The sequence below is a fragment of the Buteo buteo genome, chromosome 12 (assembly GCF_964188355.1).
Source record: "Buteo buteo chromosome 12, bButBut1.hap1.1, whole genome shotgun sequence".
NCBI classification, from domain to species: domain Eukaryota; kingdom Metazoa; phylum Chordata; class Aves; order Accipitriformes; family Accipitridae; genus Buteo; species Buteo buteo.
The window spans coordinates 29,584,275-29,597,646 of record NC_134182.1 but is presented as its reverse complement, the minus strand read 5'-3'; the positions used below and the strand labels follow the sequence as shown (position 1 = coordinate 29,597,646).

The 13,372-nt window shown below is 38.0% G+C and overlaps 1 protein-coding gene across 1 annotated transcript in view; it reads left to right on the top strand.

The window, feature by feature from the left end:
• Positions 1-13,372, top strand: part of WDR64 (WD repeat domain 64) — a 78,386-nt gene that overhangs the window by 50,527 nt on the left and 14,487 nt on the right. Inside the window, exons 12-18 of the mRNA XM_075042045.1 lie at positions 1,408-1,534; positions 3,742-3,890; positions 5,845-5,968; positions 7,217-7,386; positions 9,689-9,865; positions 10,757-10,887; positions 12,190-12,282. Of these exons, the coding sequence (XP_074898146.1) occupies positions 1,408-1,534; positions 3,742-3,890; positions 5,845-5,968; positions 7,217-7,386; positions 9,689-9,865; positions 10,757-10,887; positions 12,190-12,282 (971 nt within the window). The remainder of the gene's footprint in view (positions 1-1,407; positions 1,535-3,741; positions 3,891-5,844; positions 5,969-7,216; positions 7,387-9,688; positions 9,866-10,756; positions 10,888-12,189; positions 12,283-13,372) is intronic.

The window sequence follows — 13,372 nt, the reverse complement described above, 5'->3', positions numbered from 1 at the left end:
TTCCTAGGATTTTTCTTTTTTTTAATTCATCAGATCTCCCCAAATTATTGCTCTCTTAGAGAAACAGCAGCCCAGCCACAGTCAGGGCAGGCTGGCTGCTTCATGCTTCCTGGCCAAGACTATGAAGTTAGAATTTGACTAACTGCATCAAGATCACCTAAAAAAAGCCACTGAGATCTCAACTGAGTGACAAAGTTAAGAATAAGGAACAGCTGAGAGAGGAAGACCTCCAGGGACTGTATCACAGGAAGCAGAATTATTCATGTAAAATTTCTGTCTGTGATGCAGCTCAGTTATCAAGTTCATTTGAGTATTTCATGGGTTTGTCCTGATGTGTTTTAGGGACTTACATTAAATGGAGCATTTCATCCAAAGATTCAACTTTTGTCAACGCCCACGACACTCCCAGTACTGATGGGAGCATTGTACCAACATGTGTCTTTGTGTTACACTGCCAGTTAAAAATGCAGCCCCACCTTTTAATAACACAATTGAATGAATACAAATAACTTGCACAAATGCCTATATAAAACTCACCACGGTTTTGACAGTTGAGTAAGAACTGCAGGCAGATGTGATAACAGAATAACTTTTGAGAGGATAGTAAGATTATCTTGCAGGGAAATACACCGCACTAAAAGCCATGGGATCTGAGAAATTAAATCATGATTTCTTGCAGGATTAAGAGTGGTTTGCATGGGATAGCAGTAAGTTCGACACAGCTTTTGATGAGGCAGGATGAATAAGTTCTGCTAATATATAATTATTGATGAGTAATTCTAGAGTTTAAAGCAAGTCATGTATTTTCCGTTGAAACTGAAAGTAAGAACAAATATATCTAATATATCTAGTGCTTCTTACAGGATAGTACCCCAACTGTGATCAGTAGCATTTGCTTATGGAGAGCGTAAGAACTATATATGCATAAAAATGATCTTTCTGCAGCCTGTTCTGATCCTGATTTGCTCCAACATCTGCTGTTAGCCAAACATTTCAGGAATTCCTTTATCTGGAACCATCTGAAATTTATCTTTGTACTGTTGCACACCATTTGATAGTCCAGTTCAAATAGAAGCTTTTAAACTATTGGCATTTATCTGTATGTGACTGAAAAGTATCACACAATGGAGTCATCTTGTCATTAAGTAGAACCAATTCTCAGGAGACCTGGTTCAACTGTCGACTTGTCAGGTCAAGATTACAAAACTCAGCCTTTCTGTGCCTTTTATCCTTAGTAAAGTGAGGATAAACATACCATTGATATTTGTCTTGCTTATTTTGGGATGTACCATGCTTCATAATGTGATTTTCATTGGAGGCTATAATATTACTGTCATATAAACAAAAAGTAGTTGAAAATCCAATCATAATACAGTACTAGATTTTCTCCCCTCTTTCTCCCTCTAGATTTTTAGAGTGTGGGATATACAGACCCTTTCACTGCTGCAGGTCTTCCATGATAATCAAGGGAGTCCTGGAGAGATGGACACCTTTGCCATAGTATTTGACAATGATTGTGGCACACTTATCACCGGTATGTTACTGCAGTTGATGTGTGAGAGCATGCTCCTTCTCCTAGAATGCAATTTCCTTTATGATTACATACAACTGAAGTTGAGTACAGGAATAAGGCATATAAGACATACAGAATACTGGGAGGTAAGGGTATTTGCACGTTAAGACCACTTTTAAAGTGGGTCTTGTTATATATGGTGCTAATTTCAATATAGAAATACGCATGAAAATATGCAGCATGGGAATTAACAGCAGGAACCAAAGGAAATGAAAAAGGCTTCTCTGAAGGCAAGGTGAGCCTTCCTTAGAAAATTAAACTACAGATCTTGTTCTGTAGCCTTGTCATTTCTTGAAAGCTACTAAGCTGCTGATCTTCCCCTAACTATTCCCCTAGCACCCTCCTCCCAGTTGGAGATCAAAGCAGCAAAGTATAGTCTCTGTGGAGCCCTCACAAGTGTATTCAAACTCCTTATTTAACTCAGTAGCTACAGGGAGCGCCACAGTCTGTGGTGTCAACTGGTGCACTGTCCAATTGATCAAGAATAAAATATTGTGGGAACTCATCCTGAGGTTTCTGGGCTCTTTTTCCTGACTCTGTAGCAGGGAGCCTGGAACCTCCGAGGGACCAGAGCTTCGCAGGTGTCACTAGGGATGTTAGCCTTCTGTATCTAAGGCAGAGACTCTGCAAACTGGCAGGGTTTATCTGCCCCAAAGACATAGTCACTGAAAAAAAACAGCTTTGAACCTGTTCTGGGGCTACAGAGGCCTGAGACATACCAGGCAAATAAGGTCATTGTCTTTGGAGACAGCTTTTTCTGTCCTTGGATTAGAAACAAGGCACAAAGCTTGCAAAGCCTGTCAAATCTGAGAAGATGATTGTGAAACATTTTGTTTTCAGTGACTTGGCGGTTTCTGCTGAATCTTTGTGGCAATAAACTTGTTTTAGAAGCCTGAATATATATGTTGGACTAGAGTCCACAAATTGTTATATGTATTTAGGCATTTGGTAAGCACTGAGAAGCTTAAGAAACTTCAGCTTCTTGGTCTTATTTAAAAAATGCCAAGAATATTACTGAGTCTAGTTTTTAAAGATTTTTAATCACTAAAGGATACAGATATAATCTTCAGTTCAAATTCAAGTTAGTGAGATTTTCAAGGCTTAGTAATGTAGGGATTTTACATGGATAAATCCTTGACAAAATGAGGTAACTTTGCCCTTATAAACAATGATTGGAGCAGTGCCCAAATATCTGTAAAAAATCTTGTCCTGGACTCTGCTAATGATTCCATTAAAAGGCTAAATGAATGCATCCTTGCCCCCGAAAAGGGCAAGAGACTGAGGCTATATGTGGGCGAATTAATTCTCATTGCTATGTACCTGGCTTTACATAGGAGATTTTCAGTTATTAGTTCACTAACATCCATAAATCACGGCTCACCTTCATGCTTCATTTGAATATTGCCATAGCTTTCCTTCTGTGCCTTTTTCCAAGCTGCTGGCCTCTATGCCTGGACTTATGCCAAGTATTAGGCAATGTCACCATTTGCTGCATACTCACTGCTGACTGCTGCTCCTCTGCTGGTAGAACCGTAGTAATACTGGAACTGCAATAGGAGGCTGCATGTGTAGTCTGGCTTGTGAGCCTGCCTTGTAAAAACCATGTCCTTTCTTTTGTCTTGTTGTCCCCATCTGCCTCGCTGTCTTTGCAACCCTTCTGATCCGAGAGCACTGGAAGGTGTCTGGAAAACGCCACTCAGACCTGCAGTGCTCTGTGAAGGAAGGTACTGGAAAGACATCATTGCTGCCTGCAGATAGAATTGCCTTATCTCTAAGAAAGTGGATAGCAGAATTTATTTTAGTGATATATCTGCAAATTAGAGTTTTATTTATTTGGGTTCATTCCATTCCATGCCAACTCACTCTGGAACTGAGGGATTTATGGCTCCTAATGATTTGGAGTCAGGGTATCGGTCCTCTCAAAGGTAGGCAGGTGGTTAAGATAAGTAAACACTTAGCCATTGTTTAACTGGTGCTTTGTGGGGAGCATGTGTGAATGTTTTCTGATTTAGAGAACAGGTATTCTCAAGAAACAGACAAAATTCCTTATCCTCTTCAGAAGAACTCAAATGAACCCTATGGTTTACATAAAATCCTTTTATATCCAAGGAAAGTAACTGGTACTCTACACAATATGTATATATTTTCACTCCTCTCACCTTGTGCAGGTTCAACTGTCATTGATATTTATCCCCTGACTCATATGATACAAGATACGAGACAAGTGCCACAGACACATGAGAAAAGCATCAATGTTCTGGTTTATAACAGGGCTTTTCACCAGATTCTCACTATCTGCTCTGAGTCAATACTGAAGGTTAGTATAAGTTGTCACCATTTCAACTGAAAAAGAAAAGTCTCAGCTTTTTTAATTACGAATAAGTTACTGGGCAATTAGATAAGTGATTGGTGTTTATTATTCAAAGTGTTGGTTTTGTGGCTGGTTTTGTGCTCATATTCTCCAGGGAAGTGGTCGCTATGATGAATAAACTATTCAGGTTCAGCAACATTACTTTTCTCAGATGACTACTTCCCTACCTGCACTGACATGATTGCACTGCAAGCACCAGGCAGATAAAGCAAGGCTTCTGAGCTACTGGATTTAGTTGTAATTTTATTTCCTTTGGCTGAACAGGTACACTTCACCTGTTCCTACAATGGATTCTTGCAAGTATAGCATTACTAGTGAAAGTCCATTGGCTATTTAGTAGCTACAAAAGAAAATTTTAACTGCCATAATGTCAATCTGTGCATCCAATCAACAATTCACGCAAGCACAATTACACATTATTCTTCAATTCAGAAGGCATATCTGATAAGCTTCTCTTTAAAGTTTAGGAAGTGCTTGAGTCCCAGTCAGCTTAGTAGAAGATAAATGTGTACTTTAGACATTCTATGGATTGGTATAAAACATGCAAAGAGTCACTCTGTAAAAACAGTACTGTGTAAAAGGTACTGCTCTCAGATAAAAAGATCCCTTCACTAAAATTGAAAATTTTCATTGGCACATACAGTGTGCCTAAACTATAAAACCTGACCTTTTATCCTCTTCTTTTGCTGCTTATTCTTTTGTCTGATCTGCTTCTATTTGGCTAGCAGTTCTGGAACCAATTCGCTGACCTTCTATAGATCCTTTTCTCATTCAAACTATTTCTTAGAGCATGTTGTTCTGAGCCTTAAGGATTTCAAGTCATACAGTGAGGGAAAAGTGTTGAATATAATAGCCAGTTAACAAAAAAAATAAAATGATGGAGATCACTTTTATCACCTTTCATCACAGCTCTGTTTGTGTTGAAACATTAACAAGAAGATTAAACTTGCCTATTAACTCTACCATTTGCATTTGAACCTCTAAAAAATAGTTGCCATGCAAGTGTCAGGAAACCCACAGATGAATAAAATGAATTATTACTGGTGTAATTAACAGTGTGACAATGATCATTAGAGGTCTTGAGGACCTGAAGTTTTCATCACCTGTTGATGGTGTTAGATGGCAAGATTTGTAGGGAGAGGTAGCATCTATTATTGGGCAAAGTGGTGATGCATGCTATTCCTGCGGAGAAAGACTTGTTTGTGTGAAGGTTTGTTCATTTTACACACTCAATAAAGATGTTATTTCTCATGTAAACTGTGCCTTCCTTAGACCACAATGGCTACTACACCATTACAATTACAAGATAGTTTTGGGCACTTGGTGCTGCAGAAAATCAGATCCAGACAGTGCATATGAGATGAGTGGCTACTTCATAAGTCTAGTTGAATCCAAGCTATCCCACTACAGCAACCAAACATTGTACTGATACTTCATTATAAAGCATTGCTTAAATTCCTAAAAGGATTAGAAGATGATCAAATATAGTTGCTCCTACATTTTTGGACCTAATGTTTATGAAATGCTTCATTTTGATATTCAGCATAGAAATTGTAGCTCAAACCATTCTTTCAGGTTAGATTTCTTTGCTTTTGCACTGTAAAAACTCATTATATTTAACAACAGTCTCCCTTACTTAACAAGGGTCTTTCTCATAGCATACTAAATAGAGCTTCCCCTTGCCAGAATGGCTTCTCTGGGGAGAGGGATATTTTCAGGGAAATTACACTAGTATTTCAGTAAAAGAACATCGTAGTGTGCTATTGTAACAGAGAACCTATTTTACAGGATGTGAAAATTTGCTCTTGGAAGTATCCATCTTTCTCCAATTACACTGGAACACATGGTATGATGAGTTTTAGAGGATGTAGTACAAATAAATACTATCTTATTTTTTCAGGTCTGGGACCTAGAAACAGGATATCAAATATATCAGATTGAAGATGCACATGGGCTGAATACTAAAGTGACCTGTGCAGCCATTGAAATAAATGGTTTTTATCTTGCTACTGGGACATGTGATGGTAAAGCAATTAAATAATTACTACATTTTTATTGTATTTATTTAAAATGACATATTACATGAGCAGACAGAACTCTTTGCCTTGACTGTCTCAGTGACAGAAGAATGAATTTTAGCTTTCTTCCAAGGTGGGAGGAAGTATGCACACCTGTTGGTCTGGGGAAGAGGGCAGAGGGGAGTGTCTTGGTTGGGTTTTATTTGATAGGTGATTCATAGAAAGGTGATTTTTGGCTGCTTGGGCTCTGGTACTTCGCTAGCCTATTGCTCTCTGGAAGACTTATCTTCAAAGCTGTTGGTCTGAAAATATGTTTCCTCATAGGACTTAGGACCTAGATTTGTAACTAAATGGCTGCAGATGGAGAACAGTAGTTTTTCCATTTTATAGTATCTAAGCTCAATTTTATAGTGTCTGCCAGCACTGAACAATAGAATGTATACATCAACATGCTTCCTGAATTTTTCATGTGTGTTGTTTAGGGTGCATCATTAGTTTTAGGTAATGTGACAAGACCTCTGCAATACACAAGTGCTACACTGAATTCTGCAGCAAACTTTAATAATTCTGTAATCTGTTAACATGACTGAATAATTCTTCTCACATTGGAATGTTCAAGAGTACACTCCTGAAGTATTAAAATTTATGAAATACGTGAAAGCTGCCTCACACAAAGCGGAGATGGCCTTTTCCACACAGCATATTGGCTAATGTTTCTTGTTTATACTTGGGAGCAGGGACTGTACCCTTTATGGATCTTACGAGCACAACAGAAGGTGAGTGCTATCAAGTCTTACAAAACATAATGCTGTAGGTCCTTCTCCCCACTAGCTCTGTGGGACAAGTCCAGCAACCAGGTCTCTCTGCTCCTTGCTGTAGCTCAGAACCTGAAGTCTTCTGCCTGACAGCCCACACTGCTTGCTCTCTGATGACATTAAGTCCAGAAACAGAAGTAAGATAGGCAGTGGTCTTTTATCCTGGGCTGCAGCATAAAACAGACATGGAAAAAAGACGGAAAAATGGTAGGGCTAGTGGTGGAGATGTTTTCTGGTAAGCTTTGTGTCCCTAAGGGTGCTTTCCTAAGAAACACACATGCTGTTACAGCTTTTGAAAGCCAGTGACCTAGCTCTGAATCTTCAATTGAATTTTCTCTTCTCCTTTTTCTGTTTGATCCGGTTCGAGTTTCTGACTTTGAAGCACAAGTTATTTCTGAAAGTTCATTCCCTTTTGTATATCTTTCTCATCCATGTGTAGGAGCAGTGAAAATTTGGGAGTTTGAAAGTGGGCAGGAAGTTAAAGCCTTGCCTTTGGCCCAGCACAGCAGAGATTGGTGTCGTCTGCTGAAGATAGTTTATCTGAAGGCTAATGAGAGTCAACATGCACTTCTTGTTTTGGAGCAGAGTGGGAAGATGAAAATCATTCAGGTTTTTCAAATATTTTTTTTTTCCTAATTTCATTTGGTAGCTCCTAATTTTTGAGGTAAAATAGGACCTTTTCATTAATTAGTAGATAAACTTTTAGAAACTGTCAAGGAACAATCCACTTCATGCACATCATCAAATTAGCTTCTACATTTCTGTCTAAGTGTCAATGTGTTCATTAGTCCATTGCTGGTTTTCAGCATTCTGATAATTTCTTTTCTTGCATTTGCTTTTCCATTTGTGATTGAGGTTTCAGTAGTTACAGAGCCATTAACGTAAAAGCTTTAAAATATTGCTGCTGTTATTACAGACGGTGTTTACCCTGTTTAAAGAGTTTCTAGTGAGACTGGTTAGAACCATTCCTGCAAATCCCATTCATGGATTTAGCCCCACTGCACTGCTGAGAACCCTGCTTTTTAACAGCACCTCAGGCCCAGGGCCGTGTTCTCATGAGGCAGCTGTACTTTTTCCTCCTTCACCATTGCCTTTCAGCCTTAGCGTGCTCCTCGGGCAGTGGAAGACACAGCATCACCTTCTGGGGTTCTAGATACCTGTCCTTTGTAGAGATCACTGTCCCCCTTCAGCAGCTGAGCCCTCAGACTCAGATATTGCTGTCCCATCCCAGTCACTTGCATGCCATAGAGGCTCCATTTTATATTTACTAATAGGAAGCTCCCACGACTCAGGATTCAGTTTCACAAACCTCAGAGCCTCAGGCCTATACACTTATGTCACTTTGAAGCTCTCTACAGCTGTGGCCTAATATCCCTCTTGGTATATTTTCCCTCTATGGAGAGTAGGTGACTGTGGTATTATCCCACAAAAAAATTCAATATCAGAGAAGACTTTGGCTAAAGGATTTTTTTTTTTTTTTGTCTAAAATTACCAGATTAAGACACTGGCTGCTTAAGAACTGATACAAAGAAACAAGAAAGTAAAAAATCAGATTGACTTGCTTGGCTTAATTTTGAGAGTCTACTTTGTGTTCCCTTCAGCTAAACTTAACAGGATGCGTTTGGAACTCACAATTGTGGTTTAATTTCTCAGACAAACCATGTTTCTGTAGAATTTTGTTCCTCAAATTGGAATGTTTTACTTGGGATGGACAAAATTCTCCTTCCAAAACTTTAAATCCACTATGTGCAAGGGAACAAAGGTTGTGGGAAGAAGTAATAAGTTTTACTAGACAGATGTTACATTTAGGGGAAAAAAAATACAAGCCCTCATCTTGGTAAATGATTTATTATTTTGAGCCTCCTGCTAATAAAAAGCTGGTTTATACAGGGTTTGCTTTTGATATTCAGATTTTTCTGAAATACTACATCACACCAATTGGGCCCCAGTATTATTACTGAAATTGTTAAATCATTCATTCAATGTAAATGTATCCCTTGACAAACACGTTGGAGAGGAGTTGAATCTCCTCCAAGTCTTTGTGAATCTAAGTACATTAATACTGTTTCACATAATTGCAGAACTACTTTTTAATACAAATTTTTCAGTGATAATTAGAAATACAGCTTGTTTTTATTATTAGCTTTTTAAGAGGCTCTGAATACAGTAGTTAGCAAGGCAAACCTGAGTAGCACCCCAAAACCAGTTCGTCCTTTGCAGGAATCTACTATGAATATCTCAAATTTTAGTCCTTCCCCCAAGGTATTTCTTGTTTGATACACTTAATATCATAAGATTTACTAAAATCTTAATCATTGCTTCATTCTGGAGTTCAAGATATCTGTGAAAACAGTAGAAAACCTAAGGAGCTGATTTCAGTAACAGTTCCCAAAATGGACAGAAATATCAAAGTTAAAGCAGACACTAGGTACTAAAGTGAATTTTTTATAGTCAGAAAAAATATCAAGGTAACTCCCAGTAGTCTCTAGGCACAATAGGGAGGAATCAGTGACTCGGGGCTGTGGCCGAACTGTGGCTGCTTCTTCTCACACAATTGGAACAACCACCAGTTTTGCTGGTATGGTAGATATGAACTGGAGACTAGCAACGTTAATAAAATCAGCAGCTATAACTGAAACTTACTTTAAGGGGGTAGTTAAACTGAATAAAATCAAAAGCTCTGAACTCCACAGCTGGATAGCTTCTAATATAACAGCAGGTAATCTAAAGTGAGCTGGAATATCTCTGGCTGGCACTTCAGTCTGCAGTGTAGGTATATGCTAGCTGATACCTGTAATAGTTTTAGTAATTTGGCACAGAAAACAAGCTTTTGACACACACTTGCTGATAATTTTCTTATGAATACAGAAATCCTTTCCTTCCTCTTTCATTAAGTCAGTTATTTTAATAGGGTAACTCAGTTCAAAGATATCTATATGTCACATGGGTGCTTCCTGAGGCAGTGTCGTTTCCACGAAGGAATCCAGTTGTGTCTCTGTCACTGAAGCCTGACACCTTACAAACACATGATTTTTTCCCGGATATTCAGCTGCTGTCTGACACCAGTTCTCCGACGAATGATACAGAGGTGAGAAACACTTCAAAGTTCCACAAAGGTCCAGTTATAGAAGATCAGAAAGTAAAATATTTACTTGCCCTCATGGATTTCATGTTTTAACAACAGGATAAGAACCAAATAAGTATTCCAAACTTTTCAGTACACTGAAGGTCTAAAATAAATCATGTAAGAAAGTGATTGTTTCCAAGGGATGTATCTGCCTAATAATCCATCACATGGTTGTCGCCATGCTTAAGTAGCTCCTCTGAACATACACTTCACATTCCTGTACAAAATAGTAAGTTGAGGTTCTTGTATAAAGTCTTCTAGAAATGAAATGCTGTTCATTACTATAGCTAGACTGACCTTCACATAAAGATCAAGCTGGGTGTTAAAAGTGATTCCATTTTCTCTTCTTATTGCTTTGGTAAAATTAGATGTCAAATTTATGTTTCAATTTTTGACCAATTTAAATTGAATAGTCCACAAGACTTAAGTTTTGTTTTGTATAATTTTACTAACTCTGTAAAAGGTTTGCATTATGTTTATGGAAAGGTCATTGTATCTCTGTTCAGTGACTTATTCTTTTAACCTGATTAGAGTATCTCCAGGTACTTACTTCTGATTAATATTCAGTTCTTACAGCTGTTTCTACATGCTTTGATTGCAACTGTGCTCAGGTTAGGTTGGCAGATGGAGGCCCCTGTCCTCTGCAGCAGGGAGTCTCCCAGTACTATCACTCCCTGCTTCTTTCTGGTGCTTCTGTGTAGCTCGAGTACAATAGTATTAGAATAGCATTCAATATGCAGTTATTGTAGACACTGTCAATTTAGGCATCTTGTTAAATTAACAGTTAAAACATTTCACGTTCTAGTGTCCACATTGCTCCTACTCAAATTTTTTTTCTAATGTTCTTTGTAGAATTTTGTACCTTCTGTGGAAATGAAGTGTTTTGATGTTTTAAAAGTAGAAGGATGCAGTTTGATAGCTACAGGAAGTGCAAATGGTGCAATAATTTTGTGGAATTTTGAATCTGCCTCTGTGAGATGCCTGTAAGTATTCCTTTCATGGAGGCATTTTGATCTCCAGTATTTCATACAAACTTTTCAAATGGCATACTGGAAATTCTAAGATACCCAACTGTAAAGGGTGATGGACAAGCAGGAGTTAGAGTAGCAATTTATGTGGGCCTCCCTCTCTCCCACTTCAAATTACTTTGCTAGCTAGTCCTGATATTGTAGGTAGGAGAAGTGATCAAGAGAGAGAGTCATTTGGGGAAGGGATGATGTAATTAAGAATAGTGTTTTAACATAACTCAGCACTGCCACTGAAGGAAACTCTTACTATGTAAGTCACTCTGTCATTGACTAGAGGCTGCTACTGAGCTGCAGAAACATCCTTATTTTGGAAGTTTCATGTTTGGGAGGACATCTGGAAATAATGCTACTTCGGATGATAATGGCAGATGTTCTACATTATCAGTATAAGTATCATTGTCTATACCTAGAAGACTAGAAGTCACATTCAAAAATGAGAAATCTGAAGTGATTTTGGAGATTTGGGAGTAAAAATCTCTCACAGAAAGTGACAAAAAGTGAGCATAGGATGGTTCCAGAAATTCTCATGCAGATTAAGCTGCTACATCAGGAAAGTGAACAATGACAACATGTCTGGTTAGACTGAGTGGAGCAGCATGGCAGTATTTCTGTGTTGGTGATGGAATAAATGCCTTTTAAGACCATACAAAGTCAATATTTAACTATCCTACCCAACAGTTTCACAGCATCCTTCATGTGTAAAATTGGCACATTTGTGAGAAAGTGAGCTGAGTTTTTCTGTACCATGGGAAATAATCAAAACTTAACTGCAGTTCTGGCTCTGGCTCTTCTTTCACTTTGGCCTCCCCATATATGAGGAAACAAATTCATGTGGATGGGTGGAAGACAGAAAAGTCAATGCTTTGTAAGTAGAGTATTTTACCCAGGGTTCACCTGACTGGTTTTAATGCCAGGAACAAGGTACTTTTCTAACAATAGTTAACTTCAACATAAGTTACTTTACTTTTCTCTTAAATACTAATTCTCAAGAAAATACTTGGCTGAATGAAATGTTCATAATTCCATCAGGTTTCTGTTTTTCCTGGCACAGGCACATTCTGTACCTACCCTTCACTGACATTAATCCATCATAACTGATTAACTGATTCTGAAAAACTGTGTCTAAAACTTTTAAGTGACGTGCATTCTGGGAAATGAAGTGTTTAATTTTTTAGATTACAAATAAAGTCTGCAACATTTTCTGGGAGCAATATGCAACGTATCAGATGCATCCTGTACAAACATCTTTATTTGCAGGTGTAAAATTAATGAAGACAGCCAGGCTTCAGTTCTTCAAGCATCTGGAGTCAATGTCATATTATTCCTTGTACATGGTGCTTTCTCTTCCAGGTAACTGTGCATTTTCACTTCCTCCAGGACAGGCTCAGTCATTAGGAATTTTGTTGTAGTAAACTGATGTAATGTTTGACCAAGAGAGCTGATTTAAATTGAGATTTTCTTTGTATTTAATCAATTCAAGTTCAAACACTTAATAAGCTTTCCCATCCTTAAACTTTTGTAACGCTTATCAATCCATATTATATGTTCTTTTTTTACCACTCCACTAAGCTATCCTTTTGTCCTCTAAATGACCTCATAAGTCTCAATTCAGTTGAAGAATTCAACAGAAGTCAGCTTTTGTCTCAGGTATCAGTTTTCCTGTGTACTGCACCTTCTTTGATTCTTATCTCTGTGAGATAACTGTGTGGCAGCAGGCTTTTTCTTTATTTTAAACCTGATACAATCCTCACACTATTAGATACTCTCAGCAAACAGAGTCAAGCTTATTGAAGTGTGCAGGCTCAAGTTTCATCTTAAAACAAACTAGAAGCTGGCATAGGTTGGTAGTGTTGTATGGAGAACAGAATTTAAGGCAAATATGCTCATTTTGAGAGAAAAGCATTGCACCTGTGCATAACTTCAGAATTGCTTGTCTTCCAATGGATATGCAAGGGCAATGGTAGCCAAAAAGACTCAGTGTGGTTTAAATACTTATGCAGCTTTAAGGTCTTAAGCAATGAGGCATCTTTTTTGCTCTCCTGAATCATAAGGATGGTTTATGGTCTTATGTTACTTTAAAACCTTCAAGTAGCTTATGCATTTACTACACCCCTAAATGTACCAGTGCCACTTCATTGAACATATATTTGCTTTTTGACATAATAGCTTAATGATTAGCTTAAGAAATCCTAGCTAAATTAAAAATGTGGTGATCACAATTCACAAATAGAATTTTTTATAAATCAAGAAAAGTTCTGGTTATGCTTAAGCAGGAAGATCCTACAATGACTTTGAATCATATAGGCTTAGGATGTTTTGTATGTACTGGGAAGGTACCTGGATGAATTTGACTGTGATCATATACATACACACAATGTTCAAGAATGCTAGCAAGTTTGTAAAATCAAACACTGAAAAATTACAGTCATGGCCATCTGTC